Source organism: Pleurodeles waltl, chromosome 11 (genome assembly GCF_031143425.1).
Source record: "Pleurodeles waltl isolate 20211129_DDA chromosome 11, aPleWal1.hap1.20221129, whole genome shotgun sequence".
Lineage (NCBI taxonomy): Eukaryota > Metazoa > Chordata > Amphibia > Caudata > Salamandridae > Pleurodeles > Pleurodeles waltl.
Window position 1 is genome coordinate 745,692,577 of NC_090450.1, and position 15,415 is coordinate 745,707,991.

General features: G+C 45.6%; 1 protein-coding gene across 1 annotated transcript in view; it reads right to left on the reverse strand.

Moving 5' to 3' along the window:
• Positions 1-7,648: 7,648 nt before the first annotated feature.
• CCDC60 (coiled-coil domain containing 60) overlaps positions 7,649-15,415 on the reverse strand; it is a 493,444-nt gene continuing 485,677 nt past the window's right edge. The window contains exon 14 of the mRNA XM_069214471.1: positions 7,649-10,479. Within this exon, the coding sequence (XP_069070572.1) occupies positions 10,369-10,479 (111 nt within the window). The 3' untranslated portion in view covers positions 7,649-10,368. The remainder of the gene's footprint in view (positions 10,480-15,415) is intronic.

Here is a 15,415-nt window from a genome sequence, read left to right on the forward strand (position 1 = left end):
ACGGCATTTGCCCGTAATTTTAGCCTTTCAGCTAAAGGGCAACGGAGGCAGGGCAAAATTACGGGCAGAGGAGTTTCCCCAGCTGGGCTGGAAGGCAGGGGCTCTCCTGTGCTCTGAGGGAGGGAGGGGCAGACAGATAAGAAAAGGCCTTCTTGCCAGGGGGTCTCCTTCCCTAAACACATGCAAATGTGGGCCACTGGTAAATCTGCAAATACAAAGGGGCTTGAAAACCTGCATTGACTTTACTAAAAGGAGCCACTTGAAGTTTTCTGGTGGCAAAGATATTTCTTTCAGAGAGGTATTGTAATGGTTTTCCAAGGTGAGCTGTGGAGTGTGTGGTTTTAATGGAGTGTTATAAAAAATTTTTAGCACTAGGTATAAACTGTATATTATTCAAATCTGTATTTGAGAAGCGCTTTTTTTTTCATTTAACCGAAATGTATTTGCGCATTTTGTAGCAGCCTTTATTATAATGTAATTGTATTTTTTACAGTTCTTTCAGGTACCTCGGTACCTCATAGTACTAACAAACATTGGCAAAGCCAGTTGGTCTCATCTACGAAAGAGTTATTGGCTTTGCTAATGTGTTTTAGCCATTGGCCATGTTATACACTAGAGTAGCTGCTGTTCAGCATGGCTTAAAGCTAGTGGCATAGTGGTGTAGAGTGGAGTAGAGTAGCATAGGAGCAGTGGTGTAGAGCCCAGTGGTGCAAAGTACAGTGCAGTGGGGTACAGTGCAGTTGTTTTATAGTGCGTTAGCGTAGAGTGCAGTGGTTTAGAGTGCAGTGGCATGGAGTGGCATGGGACAGAGTAGAGTGGCGTAGAGTACAGTGGAGTAGAGTGGCATACAATAGAGTGGCAGAGAGAGCAGTAGTGTAGAGTGGTGCAGTGACATAGATTGCAGAATAGACTCACGTTGCAGGGAGTGCAGTGGCGTAGTGTAGAGTGGTGCAGAGTAGGGCAAAGTGCTGTAGAGTGGAGTGATGCAGAGTAGAGTGGCATAGAGTGCAGTGGCATAGAATGCAGTAGTACATAGTTCATTGGTGTATAGTACGGTGGTGGAGAGTGCAACACTGCAGAGTAGAGTGTCAGTGCAGTGATGTTTTGTGGAGTAGAGTGGCACAGAGCAGTGGCGTAGAGTACAGTGGTACAGAGTAGAGGGCAGTTGCGTGCAGTTGTTTAGAGTGCATTGGCGCAGAGTGCAGTGGCATAGAGTGACATGGGTTAGAGTTACATAGAGTGGAGTAGAGTGGCATACAATAGAGTAGCAGAGAGTGCAGTAATGCAGAGTGGTGCAGTGTCATAGAGTGCAGAGTAGACTCATGTGACAGAGTGTAGTGGTTTAGAGTGGTGCAGAGTGGAGTATTGTAGAGTGGTGTAGAGTATAGTGCCTAGAGTGCAGTGACAGAGTAGAGTGGTGTAGAGTGCAGAGTTGCAGAGTAGAGTGTCAGTGCAGTGGTGTAGAGTGGTACAGAGAACAGTGGCATAGAGTACAGTGGTGCAGAGTAAAGGGCAGTGCAGTTGTTTAGAGTACACTGGTGTAGAGTGCAGTTCCATAGAGTGACATTGGGCAGAGTAGAGTGGCATAGAATGCAGTAGAATAGAGTATATTGGTGCAAAATGGAGTAGTACAGAGCAGAGTGGTGTAGAGTATAGTGGCGGCCAGAGCAGTGTTGCAGAATGTCAGCTTGCAGTAGTGTAGAGTGCATAGAACTAGAGTGCAGTGGTCAGAGTTTTATAGAGTACAGTGGCGTAGAATAGATTGTTTCAGAGTAGAGTGCAGTTGCATAGAGTAGAGTGGTGTAGAGTGCAGAGTTGCAGAGTAGAGTGTCAGTGCAGTGGTGTAGAGTGGTACAGAGAACAGTGGCATAGAGTACAGTGGTGCAGAGTAAAGGGCAGTGCAGTTGTTTAGAGTACACTGGTGTAGAGTGCAGTTGCATAGAGTGACATTGGGCAGAGTAGAGTGGCATAGAATGCAGTAGAATAGAGTATATTGGTGCAAAATGCAGTAGTACAGAGCAGAGTGGTGTAGAGTATAGTGGCGGCCAGAGCAGTGTTGCAGAATGTCAGCTTGCAGTGGTGTAGAGTGCATTGAACTAGAGTGCAGTGGTCAGAGTTTTATAGAGTACAGTGGCGTAGAATAGATTGTTTCAGAGTAGAGTGCAGTTGCATAGAGTGGAGAGGTGCAGGGTAGAGTGCAGTGGCATAGAATGCAGTGGCACAGAGTGCAGTGGCATTAAGTAGATTATTTCACAGTAGAGTGAGGTGGTTTAGAGTGGAGAAGTGCAGGTTAGAGTGGAGTTGCATAAAGTGGCATAGATTGTGATGGCATAGAGTAAAGTATTGTAGAGTAGTGTAGAGTGCCGTGGCATAGAGTGCAGAGGTGCAGAGTAGATTAGAATGATGTACAGTGTATTGATGTAGAGTGCAGGGGCATAGAGTTGAGTGTTACAGAGTAAAGTGCATTAGCATAGAGTGTATTAGCTTAGAGTGCAGTGGCGTACAGTGCAGCGTTGTAGAGTGGCAGAGAGTGGAGTTGTGCGGATTAGATTGGTGTTGCCTAGACTGGAGTGGTATGGCGTGCAGACGAGCAGAGCGCAGTGGTGTAGAGAGGCGTAAAGTGCAGTGGCTTAGAGAAGAGTAATACAGAGTAGAGTAGAGAGGTATAGTGTGAAGTAGCATAGAGAGCAGTGGCATAATGTGGAGTGGTTCCAAATGGAGAAGAGTGCAGTGGCATGGAGTGGCGTAAAGTGGAGTGATTCAGAGTAGGGTGCAGTGGTGTGGAGTGGTGCAGAGCAGAGTGGAGTGGAGCATGCATGGTGTGGTAACACACTGCCATTACAGACAACACATTTTTGATTGAAATGACCATTACATTTGCACAGATATACAGTTTTTCAAACCAAACTATATTGTGCAGAGACGATGATGTGTGGAAATTGCATCACCTAATGCAATGATTTGTTTTAATCATGTAAAGGTATTTGTTTCCAGCACAGTTCAGAATTAACAAAAATGTGCTTGATTTGTACTTCTAATTCTGATATCTTCTGAAGTCTATTTAAATGTTGTCATGTGATAGAAAAAACTCTTTCCTAACCCCAGTATCCAGCAAGATTGTTGCATAAATCCTCTCACTTTGAAGTCAGAGAAAGGAAAGTAAACACTAAGTTCCCACCGAAGACAGAGCCTGACATTTGACTTTGTTCTTTGAATGCACAGCAAATATGATAAGATAAGAACAAGATTTACAGGCCTGTTTACAGAAAGAGAGCACTCAGCAGGATACTGTAAATAAGGTTTTGGCAAGGGAAGGGAGGAATTCAAGCTGCATAGCCTAAAACAAATAAAGCCAGCAAATTGAAAGCAACAAATTGTGAGTTACAAACCACAAGGCCAATGGCAAGCAACGGGCAGAATGCATTCACAAGGAAGCACTATGAATTTACTTAACATGACAGCTGTGGGATACTTTGTGGGGAAAGTCCAGTATTTTAGTCCATATCTTGCAGAGGTTTGGTACATCAATCACCCAGGCAGTATGACAAGAAGACCTGGAGTGGTTTCCATGTTGCAGGATAGGTCTGTACACCTATTCCATCAGTTTGCCACCATTTCCTATGGTACAGAGCTTCTGGCACACCTCTTGTAGGGTTAGTGCAAGGTAGCAGACATGAAATGGGGCACTTAATGATTATTTAAGGGGGTTGTAAGTAAGGAGTTGACCGGGGTGAAGATGGTAGTCTGCCACAAGTGTTTGGAAATTTAGTAGCTCACTGTTCAGAAACAAAGTCCCCAATTTTAAGACACCTGCAACATGCCACTGATGGAGTTGCTCTGAGCACAGCCATCCTGTGCGAGTGGGAAGGCTTAGCAAAGGTAGTGCAGGAGCATAGGGTTTCTTTGTGTCAGTGAGTTTACAGGTTCTGGCAAGGCAAGAGAAAGCCATGCATGATAACCCCGAATGGTGATCCATAGAATGGTCAGTAGGAAACGATGAGCAGTGCATTAAGCCTTCCTTAAAAGTCTTTACTGGTAAACCCCATCTCATGCAGGGAGGTGGGCAGAAAGCCATTGAGCCACCCATTGGACATCTGCAGCTGAATAAAAGCATTCTAAGTCCAGAAGATCTAATCCATCCGCAGTCACAGTTAGCTTTAGAGTGGAAAGAGCTCCAGATGGCGCCGCAGCGACCAAATCAGATGTGTGGCCTGTCTGAAGAAGGAATAAAGGATGAGCAGGGGAAGGTTTGCAAAATAATACTATCATTGGGGTAGCACACCATCTTCGCTAGTGCCACATGGCCTCTACAGAAAGCAGAAGAGAAGACCAAAAAGCAAACTGGGCTTGGAGGGACCGTTCGCTCTGCCGAGATTTTCATCTTGGAAATCAGTATAAGAATGGTAGATATTAATCATTAGGTATCGAATGGTAACTGGTTCCCAGTTCAATCTGAGATTTAATTGTGTATGAAGGCGAAAACAGTGTCATATGTTAAAGAAACACAAATTAAATTTTAAAATTTGTAAATTTTGTTTGTGCAATTTACATCCCAAATATTTTGAAGATTCTATGTGTACTTGACACTTAGGGATAACCCAGATCTCTAGTTTGGCTTTTGCTCAATTTCAAAACCATATAAAGACATGGACTAAGCGGGCAATTGCCTTGCACAACCTTGCAAGGGGTCTGGCCCCTGCTCACCCTTCACAAGCACTAACATGCGAACCATTGCACCAGAAGAGTTTGCCAAGGTGGATGGGTGTTGATTGTTCAACCACTTGACAGTGCCCCTTCTGTTTCGCTCCTGTGTGCAGACAACTCCCTAAATACCAAATACCTTCAAATAGTCTTGGTGGACCCATCTTGTCTGATTTTAGGAATTGTCCCACCTTGTTCGTCTCTTCTTTATTTATCCAGTTGTTAGCAACAATCCTTTGAATTACTTGCCGTGGATCTCCCATTTGATCTCGATTTCATCCTACTCCTTTATTATCTTTGATTGGTACTCCGGGCTCCCATTTCTGAGATAAATGTAGAGACCCAAACATACACTCTAGTGCAGTGAGACTACAGACAAGTTATGGGTACATCACATCCTGTCATTAGGTGTGAGACTGTCACCCAGACCATCTGCCCTGCCTCTTTAAAAAAAATTAGGTTGAAAGTCCATGGGCGGTTGGGGTAAGCCAGATGTTTTTGTTCAATTTGTTTAAACTAGCATAAGGTTAATTACCTTAATGTTTACCAAACTGTTTGCCAGGGGTTTTGAAATGTTCAGAAACAATCAAAATTTTGCTCTTACTTTCTCTTCAGGAAAGATCGGGTAGATTTGGGTAGGGGTGATGGCCTTGCCGTGAAGGGCATTCATTTACTACTGAACAAGGACGTAATGTGACACCTGAATGTAGCACACCAGGAGGCAATCACAAAAGGTCCACAGTGAATAAATAGTGCTATGTTAAAAAAGAGTAAATAAATGCACTGGCAACATAGTGAGGCATGGCCTCTCTTGTGTGTGTCTGTAAAACGGACGTTTGTTCTTGAAATTTTGTCCTGAATTTTGACCCTTTGTCCTGAATTTTTGTCCTGAATTTTGACCCTTTGTCCTGAATTTTTTACAGTCCTGTCCAGAATTTGCCTCAGTGCCAGGTGGTCACCCTACTTTAAAGCTGATACATCCGCCGGGACCAGCTGGCAAGAATATCCACGAGCGGGGAGAGCGGCTCAGACAGGCTCAAATACGAATGTTAGATTACAAGTGCAAAAGACGCACAGCCGTTTTTGAGCAGGCACAAGCACAGTCCCTTATCTATCACAGGAGTCCAACAGCTCTGCCAGCAGTAACATCCAAAACCACGAATGAAAAAGGAGAGGCCCAGTCTCCTCCATGGGATGGGTGTGGATAGGCTGGCCTTGGCCCCAGCCTCGCTCTGCACGTCCCATGTAGCGGGTAGGTGATATGCGCTGTCTACCACGATGGCCAGCAACAGGTGTGAGGAATCACAGGATCCGCCTCCAGGGGCCCTGTGAATGATGGTCACTGTAGTCCTGAATGCCCCAAAAGCCTCCAAGCGTTCCACGCAGCATGTAGGTGATGGGTACTATATACTACGATGGCCAGCAACGGGTGTGAGTAATCACAGGAGTCGCCTCCTGGGACCCTGTGAATGATGGTCGCTGTAGTCCTGAATGCCCCAAAAGCCTCCAAGCGTCCCACGCAGCGTGTAGGTGATGGGCACTATATACCACGATGGCCAGCAACAGGTGTGAGGAATCACAGGAGTCGCCTCCTGGGACCCTGTGAATGATGGTCGCTGTAGTCCAGAATGCCACCAAAGCCTCCAAGCACCCTAGGAAGTGGGTAGATGATGTGCATTATACAGCGCAATGGCCAGCAACAGGCATGAGGAATCACAGAAGCCACCTCCTAGGGCACTGTGAATGATGGTTGCTGTAGTTCTGGATGCCCTCAAAGTTTCCCACACAGCCAATAGGTGATATGCGCTATATAGCGTGATGGCCGGCAACAGATGTGAGGAATCACAGGAGCCACCTCAAAATACCCCAAAGCCTCCAGCACTCCCTTGTTCACATGATATGAAGGGTACATTAATTTGAACAAAAACAGGTATGAGGATTCAGAACATCTACCAGTGTATTTGGGTTATCATGGATGGAAAACAGTGAGGCAGAAGGAATGACTGAGGAGTAGATGAGGAAAAGAAACTGAGATAGAAAAAAGGGAGTGGAAGCAACAGGAAAGAGGGTCTGAAATAAGTTAAATACTAAATGGTTAGTTGAGGAGACAAGTGGAAAATGTGGCTGTGATGCAGCGTGTATGTGCATCACAAACAAAGAAGCAAAAACATAAATGGGAATAATTCAACATTATTGGAAGAGTAGATGGCAGCGTTGAGAACAACGAACAAGGTGTGATAAATGGAAACATGAAGGAAACAGAAGGAAAACTTCGTAGTCCCTCTTCTAACACGCAAGCCCTTTGCCATCAATTTGCTGCACCACTGAAGAGTCAGGAGGACTCTTAGAGGTAACACAGCATGGATGCAGCTGTCCTGGCTTACCTAAATAAAATCCATTAAATGAAAACTTCTAATTACAATTCCTGGTTGCCTTGCTTTATTCTGGGGTTCTGCTTTGATATAAATTATGAAGCAGCATAGCTCGAAATTTGAAAATAATTTCAATGTGTCACATATAAATCAGGATGTCTGCTAAGTTTGATCTAATTTTTATCCAAACATAATATTTTTAGAAAGGTTGGCATCTTTTCATCACATCATAATTGAAGCGCAAATAATCTCTAATGGTTGTGCGAGGGTACCGGGTCTTGGACAACAAAGAAACTGCAAGAAGATCCTACTCAGAAAGATAAATGAATCTCTTCCTTTTTTCTCATTGCTACACCACCCACTTTCGGGTCTCTTTTTCAATTCCAATAACATAGCCATTTATAGATACAATGTTTGAGACTCATGATGATATGCTCATGACCATCATCCAGTGAAGGCCACCTACAGCTAATTGTAGTGCATGCTCCTTCTAGCCCATGCAAGGCAAAATGTGGTAGAAATACTCAAAATCCTTTGCAGGCATTGTGTAAACAAATCACTCAATAAAAGCGTATGGGAGGCAGTGCATTTTACTCGTGATCTGGCAACTGCTTTACTTTACTTGGACAAATACCAACAAAAGTTGTAAGTACAAGATGGCTCTGCTCCTCACAGAGTTAGGTCGTCAGCCTAACTAGTGTCATAGTCGGGAAGGAGTTAGTCACTAACCAAAGCACACTCTGAAATCAAGCTTTCAAGCACTACTGAATGGACACTGAAAGCTTTTGAAAAAATTCCACTAAATGTAACAGTCATGACACCCCTCAATACTAGAACCCGGAGATACTATGAGATTATTCTGTAGTTGCGACCAACACAAATATATTGACAATGGAATACTTTAAGGCCACTGTACATACATTTAATCTATAGACCTGGGAACCTAACTCAAAGGCACAAAGTCCCTGGTGATTTTGCCAGCAAAAAAAATATGGAAACAACCCAAATTTTTCTGAAATCCTTTGAAGACTGTGAAGGACATGGTACACATAACTTGTGAAGGTCCTGGTGTTCGAAGAAAGAGGCTCAGTTCAGACTGCTCAGTTCAGACTGCCCATTTGGTAAAATGTATTTAAATGGGAAAGAGGAGCTACATGCAGATGTGTGGGCCTGTGCCGACCATCTTTGCTTTATTTGTGTAATGTGGATGGTAGTGATCTGCACCTGGAGTAGGACAATATGCCAATATGTCAGTACCCCAACCATGCTCCAAAAACTGTTTCCCGGAATTTGTTGGTTCATATGACTATGCAGGACACAGTATGTTAACTAATCTTTGTCACCTCTAACATTAAGAGACTGTACCACTCATATTCTTGTTCAACAATGCTTTGAATCTCTATGAGCTCAAATATTCTAGTTCAGTGAAGGCAGATCTTTGGGTGAACTCTTGATACTTTATCTAATTTTCCTATGCATAACAGTATTACTGCTCTCAATTATGGGGATGATAACGAGAGCCAGAAATCTATTAGAAACGGTAACTACAGGTGGAATTCCGTAAGTCACCATTACGATGGGCCTGTGTCTCTAGATCTGGAATTACTAGTTCAGTAAACTGCAGACTTGATAATTCCATGGCCGGACACTGAGGGGCTTCGAGTAGGAGCCCCACAACCTTGGCTTGGCTTGTCCTGCTCCACCTACACTTGGAGAAGAACAACCAGGAGCTAATAGCAATGTCTGAGGCTGTGTGCACCCTTCACCTCCCCTTTCCCCCGCCAAGACACATTGCAGGGGAAGATAGTTCTCCTTCTGGACTCCTCTAGCCTGTGCGGATCCACTAACCCCCACCTTTGAGCCTCACCATCCCCAGGAATCGTATTTTACACGAGAAGAAATGTTGATTCATACAGTGCACTGTCTCACTGTTCAACTAGAGCTTTTCCTTATGCTGCAATATAGTAACGTAAGAAAGAATGTATTAACTTCACTCTGAGATGCAACTCTGGGACCCAACACTCTATAGCGATGCTGCTTGTCATCCAGACCTGTAAAATGTGCATGCTTGTGTATTGTATTTACCATTACTTGCTTTGTATATACTTCCTCTGGAATAATACCAAAAAGACAAAGGGGGTCATTATGAGTTCTGCGGACGGTTTTCACCATCCACCGAACTTTTGACGGGGAGGTTGTTGCCACACAGGCTACCTCCCCACTGGCCCCAATTTTGAGTTTACCACTAGTCTGGCGGGTGGAAACCTTGGTTTCTGTCAGCCAGCCTAGCGGGAAACAGGCTACAGTATTGTCACTGGCACGTAATCGAGCCAGCGGCAGTGCTGTAGTCCGCAGGGTGCAATAGCACCTTCGCAATGTTCACAAAGCAGACAGTGAACATTGTGAGGGTGCTGGCCAGGCGGGTCTCTGCACTGTCCATGCCAAGTGCATGGGCAATGCAGGGGCCCCCAGGGGTCCCCTGCACCCGTTCTCCACCAGCATTTTCATGGCAGTGGATAGAGAAGGGGATCATAATCCCCAGGGCAATGCTGCTTGCAGCACTGGCCTGACGGATTAGAACCACCACCTACCTCCAGACTTAGCTAGCGGTTCCCTGGCAGCCCAACTGCTAGGGTTGTAATGTGGTGTCCAGACCGCTGCATTGGTCTGCTGACTGCCAGACTCGTAATGAGGCCCTATGTGACAGTCTTTTGTATTTTCTTTTAGAGGTAACCTTTGTTGTTGACCTCGTGCAGGCATGATTATAAAACGTAAATTTTACTTTTGGATTGGTGCCAATGGAGAATGCTCAGATTTCCAGAGGAAACGCTAAATCACGGTAAGGACCCACCAACGGAATGTCCTCAAACATGCAATTTCTAGGTGAAAGTGATCCTTTCAGCAGATTTACCTCTAGACTTAACACATTGCTTAGAAATCAAAGATTTCCTGTTAACACTGAAATCTAAGTCTGACCTTTTGAACACTTAACATGGACATTTGACAGGCTGCAGTGAAAAACAAAATTAACAACATTTCTCCTGCAGATACACTGCAAGGCTTGCTACTGCCTCTGGTCAAGTCTTCGCTCATTGTGCATTAGTTGTGTGCTGTTGCATGCCAGTGTACTGCTGTTCTGTCTTTCCTTTCTTGCAGAGATGCACCTCGCCCTGGTCAATAGAAACATAACATCTTGGGTCTTTTATAATCTATCATGAATGTGATCCTTTGTACTTTTCAGAAATGTCTACGAGGCGGCGCTCCACAGGAAAGAAGATGCAGGCTCCCTTGTCGTTCACCTCATGGGCGGGGCGCTCTGTGTTCTTTGGCAGTTGGTGGAAACACGCGACTGGAGCCATGTGGCATAATCCTCGGGTGACATCTGAACAAGACTTTCACGCACAAACTGCAAAATAAAAGCAGACGATTGTCAAATTCAGCTTTTCACTTGGGCTCACCATGTACTTGCAACATCATTCAAGGCAAGCTTGGGCAAGTCCACAAACAATTGTGGTGTGATAGAGGCTTGGTGAGGAAGACCAGGGAGGACTGCCGGCTATGGGTGATCGTGGCAGGTGGTGCAGTCCAGATGGACTGCAGGGTCGGGATTGTTAGTCTGTGGTCGGTGCAGAGTTACGAGCCATTTCAGACAGGGCAAGAGTGACTAGCCACCATTTTGCTAGTAAAACTGCACGGTGGCTGGTCAGGTAGGCAGAGAGTTTATAAATGGGGCCTAGTTGGGGGTTGTTAGGTTAGGAGAAAGTGGGACAGGGTTGGTGGGGATAGTGTCAAGGAGGAGCTGGCAGGTTGTTGGGGGGAGGGGGGGAAAGGGTTACAGGTTTGGGATGGAGGATAGAGTCCAGGGAGTGCTTCGGGTGTTGTGGGAGGTTAGGAGGGAGAACTTGTTGAGCCTGGAGGCCTGGGGGAGGTTGTAGCTGTGGTAGTCCAGCAAAAAGAGCAGCACAGGATGTAGTGGCTGCAGCGATGGCTTGCCTGCCTCAACATTTTAAAATAACAAGGCAGGAAGGTGGGCCGAGTGCTCGGGGTCTATGTTAGGTCAGCCTGTTTGGTCCAGCATTTCGGCTCAAGGTACTAGCGGAGCAGCCACATCTGGCAGCAGGCACCAGCATTCACAAAAAGGAGAGCATGCCTGGCTACAGTCTATGTGTGTAGCTGGGTCTTGAATGTGCATGAAGGAGGCCGTGGAAGACGTGCAACCCCAAACAAGGTAGGAGAACAGGCGTGCAGCCTCAGCAGGAGGATGGCAGGAGTGGCGCTTAGTCCCAGAGTCATGTGAGGGGGCCTGGATAATCGCTTCAGCTGACCCAGAGCTTGTGCCACCCCCTGCATTTTTTGCTGCATTGTAGGAACGGCGCAATAAGGAGGGAGGGAATGGAGGCTTGGGGGAGCACAGCGGTCAGCATGAAAAGGACAGCTTTGCAGGCAGACCAAAAAAGCCTGCCAGGGTTTAGCAGCGGAGGAAAGGGGGGAAGGTACAGTAGTACAGGCCATGGGGAGAAGGAGTTGGGTTCTTGGGGAGCAGTGAGCTAAGGACAGCATGGGAAGGGAGAGGGGATCCAACCTCCTGGACAGCAAAAGGGGGCAGATGGGTTAGGGTGGCAGAAGAGAAGTATTTAGAGTCAGGGACAGTGGTGAGGGCAATCATCCTGGCTTTTCAAGCACACTTGGGGGGGTCCAGAGAGTCTCCCAGACTCGAAAGGGAAGGTAGGGCCCAGTTCAGCTGGCCTGACCTCCCCTGGGGACGGCAAAGGAGTGGATTGCAGTAGGTCTTGTGGGGCATTCTTGCTGTCAGCTGAGAGAGGGTCTGGTGAGCCCTCAAGGAGGGGAGACTGGCATCCTGTTTGTAAGTGGTGGGACAGTCTGGTGAAGGATAGGAAATTAGCAGTCCTGTGCGGCTTTCAACATGGAAATTTGGATGACCAGCTGATGCTGGAATATGAGGAAGAAGATTTAGCAGAAGGGGTTTCTGGGAGATGGAAGGCAGAGGGACACACAGGTGCAATAGGGGGGGCAGGAATCACATGGGGGAGAAGAAGTGAGCAACAGGAGGAGATTGGTGTATCACAGGTGCCAGAGGGAGGTTATCTGGAGCAGGCAATGGGGAAACATCAGCTGGCGGAGGCGCACAAGTAGTGGTGGTGCAGCTGGACAGTGGGCTTCTGTGAAGTAAGGTGAGCCAAAAAAGGCTGCTGTCACTATGGTAACCTTAGGGGTGAGGAGTGAAGGGGAGGATATGGTCCATGGGTCCGGGCTGTGGCTGAAGAATAGTAAGCACACCGCAGAGACAGAGGGACGGATCGAATATAACTGGAGACAGTGACACAGTGAGTACAGGTGAAGGGGCAACTCAGAGGGAGGGCAGCTTGACTGTTGGGAAGAGCAAGGAGGGGTCAGAGGAGACGGGCCCGAAAGGCGAACAGGACAAGGATGCAGATGACAGTAGAGTTGAACATTAAGAAACTGCCATATATATGAGGATTACTAAACCCTTAAGTGTCCACAAAAGACAGAATTTAGAAGGGTGAATACATCAAGGTATTTAAGTTACTGGATAGGGTGATCAGGGCAAAAGAGGGGTCAACGGAGGAAGAATGTGAATAGGCCAAGAGGCCTAGGGTTCCAGCCGGTATTGAGAATCGGATTGCTGTATTTTTTATAAACACCAGTGTGTACTTTGAAAAGTACCCTGAGCGATATGTGGCCTTGTTCAACTACATGGGCATTATTAGGAAGACACAGATTACCTTTGGGATGTGTGTGCTTGGGTGCAGTCTGATGAGGAATTCCGTGAACAGTTGGCTGAAGATACTGAGGAGAAGTAGGGGGGACTGGATAATGTCTTGTGGCTATATTCCTTGGAGAAAGGGGGAGGAACTTGATAATGGCTTCTGCCTACCTATCTTGGGTCCAGCCAGCCCCCCCCCAACAATCTTCACGGCTAGTGGTCTCCCGGTGTTTGGATCAGTCCTTTGGATACCACCCCACAATGGAAGGGCTGGGCAGCATGGGAAGATGGCAGAGGGAACAAGGGGATGCATGCTGGGCATTTAACTGGGGTTTTTGCAACAGGGAATTTTGTAAGTACAGGCATGAGTGTCAGTGAAGAAGGGAAGGAGTATAAGGGAGGGACTTGGCAGCAGCAACCACATTGTGGAGGTGGTTGCAGGGCACAAACATTTGCTGGTAAGGGATCCTACACCAGTTAAGGTAGACCGACTGGAGCTCTGGTTGCAGTAATATGACAAGCAGGACGAGGCACAAGTGTTACAGCAAGGGTTTAAATTTGGTTTTCATTTGGGTTATACAGATAAGCACCAAGGGAGAAGGGCGAATAACGAAGTCAGTTAAAGAACATCCTCAGGTGTTGCAGGACAAATTGCTGAAAGAGGTCCAAGAAGGATGGTAGGGCCTTATGATGAGTGTTCCTTTGACAATCTGATAGTGTCCCCAACTGGGGTGTTCCCTAAGAAGGGAAAAGGACAGCTTATGTTGATCCAACATTTGTCCTGGCCTGAGGGGTAATCAGTGAATGACTACATCCCACAGGAGCTGACAAGTGTGGCATACTCCTCAGCTGATGTGGCCATACACATAGTGAGATAAGTGGGTGTAGGGCTAGATAGGCAGGGAATGTTTTTAAGTACCTCACACCATCTCTCTTCTGTGTTATTTGTGGCCTCCTTTTTGGAGGGACAGGTGCACTTATGAAGGTTTTATGCTTTATTCAGATTGTCACTGATGGGGCAGATGGAGCAGTTTGACAGGAGGTTTGTAGAGGAGAGGTGAAATGGTTGTATTGACATTTGAGAAGGAAACAGTTTGAAAGTGGCGAAGTGGGGTAAGTTGTAATTTTGCAGAGGCCAAGAAGTTGTAGCACTATAAGATTATCAATTTGATAAAGTTTAAGATGTAAGGAAGTCAGGAATGAGACATATGTTAGGGAGTTTAGTTGGGGGGGCTATCTATATTGAGGCAATGTTAGTTTTGTAAGGCATAGCTTCCTAGAGATACCTAGGGATGCTTGACGTGGAATGTGCACCTGGTTCATTGAAAGCAGCCTTTTGCACACTCATAGGTGTCAGTGGTTTGTCTGCATCCTCTTGCTAAAAACAGATTACCACTGGTCAACACTGTAAAGGTGCTGCAAACTCAGGATTATTCGTAAGTACATGTATTGAGTATCTTTAGCATGAACTACCAGGTACACAGGCATACAATAATTGCTGCGCCTGCCTAGACATATTCAAATCATTTCATTGGGAGCTCCTTCACCCATAAAGATACTTTCCATGGCATTTATAACAGATGTTGAAGTGATACTGTTGATATACTTAATTGTGAAAAATAATCAATTAAAACAATTCCATATTTCTCTTGGTTACTATTTACCCTTACTGGTCTAATTATATCTATAGACAATTTAGACCAAACCTTTTTAGGAACCGGCATAGCATTTATAGAACTCAGAGTAGTTACCTGACCCTTGTCACTGGCAACATAATACATGCATTGACTCAGATACCCCTCCACATCCCTATCTAAACCCGGCCACCAATATGTTTCCCTCACTCGCCTTTTCATGGCTTGGATACTAATGTGACCCTCATGACCAAATTTGATTACCTTGTTCCTCAGAATTTCAGGCACAAGCAACACTTCAGCTCTGCAGAGCACATTCTTCATTATATATAGTTTCGGGCCCACATGCCTATACGCATCCAAATTTTCATCATACATTTTTCCCTTTTGCCAGTCATTTTTTACATGCTTCATTACCTTACTCAACACAACATCCTTTCGTAATGCTTCTACTCACTTGTGTTCAGAAATGGCATTAGAGGTAACGGTGAATATTCCATTTATCACAGTCTCTTCATTTTCTCCATCATCTTTTTCAAAACTGCCCTTATCAACCAATGTCAATCTAGATAAACAATCTGCCATTACGTTTTTAACAAGTGGGGTTTACTCCAATCGATATCCATAACCTTGAAGTCTATACTGCTGTTTAGCTATTCTAGGTGTAGCTTGTTTGTGGTGAACGTGTCAATCAATAGTTTGTGATCAACCCTAATCACAAATTCTGAACCCCACAAATATTTGCAGAAATGATTCACCCCCTACCAGCATGCTAATGTCTCCTGTTCCTCAACAGAAAAAGAAGATCCCGCTCCTCTTTATCCACTACTGGCAAATGCTATGCCTTCTTTTCCATCTCTTGCTTGCAACAACACAGCCCCTAAACCATACTGACTGGCATCAGTAATTAAAATACTGGTGCTCCTTGTATCAAAAGGTTTAAGAGGTATGGCATTAGAATA